The sequence below is a fragment of the Cucurbita maxima genome, unplaced genomic scaffold (assembly GCF_002738345.1).
Source record: "Cucurbita maxima cultivar Rimu unplaced genomic scaffold, Cmax_1.0 Cma_Scf00014, whole genome shotgun sequence".
Taxonomy (NCBI): Eukaryota; Viridiplantae; Streptophyta; class Magnoliopsida; order Cucurbitales; family Cucurbitaceae; genus Cucurbita; species Cucurbita maxima.
Window position 1 is genome coordinate 1,508,688 of NW_019272030.1, and position 3,176 is coordinate 1,511,863.

The following is a 3,176-nucleotide window of genomic DNA, read 5'->3' on the forward strand; positions in this document are numbered from 1 at the left end:
CCCCCCCCCCCCCCCCCCCCCCCCCCCCCCCCCCTCTTTTTCGTTAACAGGAATGACATCTGCTTCAAGAAGATAAATAATGAGTGAGAGATAATTCTGCGATTAAAAGCTTCTGGAATTGCCAAGTAAATGTAGAAAGCACATTCAACATCGTTGCTCCCATGTCATACTATCTCCACAATATTGGTAGCAAGGATCATTCTCCCATCACAACAAAACAATTCATAACAATTTCAAATTCAAATTCCTACCTCACTTATATTAATCCAAAGACCCATAAAGTAGATAAAAGTTACTACAAAGCAAATCACATTAATATCACCTTTGTTGGCGAAGTTTCTCAGCTAATGGATCTAGAGGCTGTTTAGGTTCTACCACAACAGTTTTCGCTTTCTTTTCAGTAGTTTTTGCTGCTGGTTTCTTTGGAGCGGTTTCAGGAGGAGGTTTAACCACTGGAACCTGGGAGACCGAATAAAAAAAGAAAGAAGAAAAGGTGTAAAAATATAACTTATACCAACCCCAACCTTAACAAGACGTAGTTTCTATGTGCGCTCCACCACAAACTTACAAAGGAAAAAAAAAACTCCCGTTTCTGCCAGGTTTAGGAAATTCAATAAAGCTGCCTATAACTATTAATGATTGCCAACCTTAGAATAAAAAACTCACCACAATGTTTTAGATGTTGGACTAGTTTAGACCATGAATTGTTCAATTTCATCACTACCAATCACTGAAGAACTTCTTTGTCATTATCTTAGGTCTTAACATTAATGGTCAATGAAACAAACATCATTAGTAAGAGAACCACTAAATTCCCACCGGTGCAGGTTCATCTTCATCCTCCCAGGATTCTTTCACATCGTTGTCATCCACATCCTCATCGTCCCATTTATTCTTTGGCTGCTCCTTCTGGAGTGGTGGAATGTTCTCATCCTCTGAAAGAAAACAATTACATATATAAGCATAGACAATTAAACATAGAATCATGCAGTTAGGAGGAAGAACAAATACAGCACTAGGGATGGCGATGTTCCATATTGTCTTTTGATGCCTTAACAGAAATGCAGACTACACAGACATACTTGATATAAAATGACTATTGCTTGAACTTAAGATCAGTTGGGAGTTGGGAAATGTTAAGAGAAAACAGCACTAGGAAGGAGGATGTTCCATATTGACTTTTGAGCCTTAACTATCATATAAACAGACTACACTGTACGACCTTGAACTCAGATCAGTTGAGAGTTGGGACATGTTAAGAGCACTATGGGCACATTTTCAGAGAAAATGAAGAAAAATAAAATCGGTAAAATAATGACAAGGTCAGTTCTTTTTTTTTTTTTTTTTTTTTTTTTTTTTTTTTTTTTTTTTTTGCNACGACCATGGCCTAATTCCTAAAAACCAATGCCACCACATCCACAACTGTAGATTGTCTAGTCCATATCTGTAATTTTTACCCCTTAGTTCATTTTAAAATTAGATCCCATCATCTGCTCCTTGGATAATGACATATGAATTCCTCCTCCCATATCTAGCACCTATATCCAGTCTCTTCCAGTCTTGCTCAAACCACAACCACATGCATCCTATTATTTATTTATTTAATTTTTTTTTTTGTAGTGTCTTTGTCGTACTCGAGTCCTGCATTTTATATGATTATGATCATCCATTCTATCCACATTTTCAAGTGTTGTCTAAATTTATATAATATATATATATATAGAAACAAATTAAGTATTGCGCTTTATATACTAATAATATTACAATCAATACCAAAGATGTTCTCCAAAGGAATATGCCCCAATTGGTCATATCCCCCAGATGGTGTTGGTAGTGTAAGTCAAATGATGAATTACACGGTCATATATTCATCCATTGTTCATTTGCTAGGAGGTTATGGAATATAATTTATGCTGCTTCTGGGTGGTCCCTGGTTTTCCCTAACGATGTGGAGGATCTTCTTAGTATTGTTTTGTTGGGCCATCCCTTCAAGAATGTAAAGGCAATACTGTGGCTTAATACTACTCCCGCTTTCTTTTAAGATTCTTTGGACGGAGAGAACCAAAGATTTTTTTTATGGTCTTTTCAACGTGTTCTTTGATCTAGTTATTTATTATGCTATTCTTGGTGTAGACGTGCAAATTTTTTGCTTCCTATACATGTGCTTCCCTTATGACCAATTGAGAATGTTTGTGGTGATTTCATGCATCAATGAGATTGTTTCTTACCCAAACCAAAAAAATAATTAGAATAAAAAGAGGAAAATTAGTTCAAATGACCAACATATATACATACACAACATCTTTTTTATAGAGACTCACTGCTTATTCAATCACCTAAGGAAAAAAAATGAAAGACTAAAATATAAACCATGTAGCATTACCCCAGTCATCCATCGACCTCTATCACTTATTACTCAGAAAACACTAGAATTCAACTCAGTGCAGCCCAACCCTGCTCATAATACAAGAGATAAGTATTAGCAACACAGCACAAGCAGTATACAAAACAGAAGGCCTAGTAGAATCTAAATGTTGATAAAATAAACAGTAAACAGTCACAGTCGCATTCAAGGAAAAAGAAAAAAAAGCCAGCAATTAGCAAGGAAAATATCATAAAAGTTTTGAGACTCTATTTTTCTAATAAGAATTGAGCTTTCGTGGAGAGAATGAAATATTACAAAATCAGGGGAGAGGACATATAAACAGAGAGCCAAACAAGGAGCCTCAAAGCTAACTACAAAAAAAATGGAAAAATGTTGCAACTACACGATCACAAAGCAGACAGTAAAAAACCAGCACTCAACACATTTGATCTCTTTCCCGTTAAGTCAACCGAGGATTCAATTCCAACGAGCTGCCTTTATTTTCCTCCTTACGACAGAGAAAATTAGAGTAGTGAAACTAAGTAGCTCGATCCCAATCAGATCAAATAAAATTTTGATTCCAAAACGATCAAAACTAGAAGAACTCCAACAAATACTAAATATCCTACTACCGCAGCTAGAAAACTGACTACAGCATCCAAGGAACAACTTTCCTTAAAGAAAAAACCACGCAAGACAATCAGTACCTAGAATCTCACAACCAAAAAGTAACGTATAATCTGACGCCTGAAGTAAAAAGATAGAGAGTACTAAAAAAAAAAAAAAAAAAAAAAAAAAAAAAAAGGAAATA

The 3,176-nt window shown here is 35.5% G+C and overlaps 1 protein-coding gene across 2 annotated transcripts in view; it reads right to left on the reverse strand.

The window, feature by feature from the left end:
- LOC111489417 (eukaryotic translation initiation factor 3 subunit J-like) overlaps window positions 1-3,176 on the reverse strand; it is a 6,847-nt gene that overhangs the window by 3,038 nt on the left and 633 nt on the right. For both annotated transcript variants that reach the window (XM_023137606.1, XM_023137605.1), the window contains exons 3-5: window positions 2,384-2,454; window positions 820-935; window positions 323-459 (exon numbers count right to left, since the gene is read on the reverse strand). In XM_023137606.1, coding sequence (XP_022993374.1) covers window positions 323-459; window positions 820-935; window positions 2,384-2,396 — 266 coding nt within the window. In that variant the 5' untranslated portion in view covers window positions 2,397-2,454. The remainder of the gene's footprint in view (window positions 1-322; window positions 460-819; window positions 936-2,383; window positions 2,455-3,176) is intronic.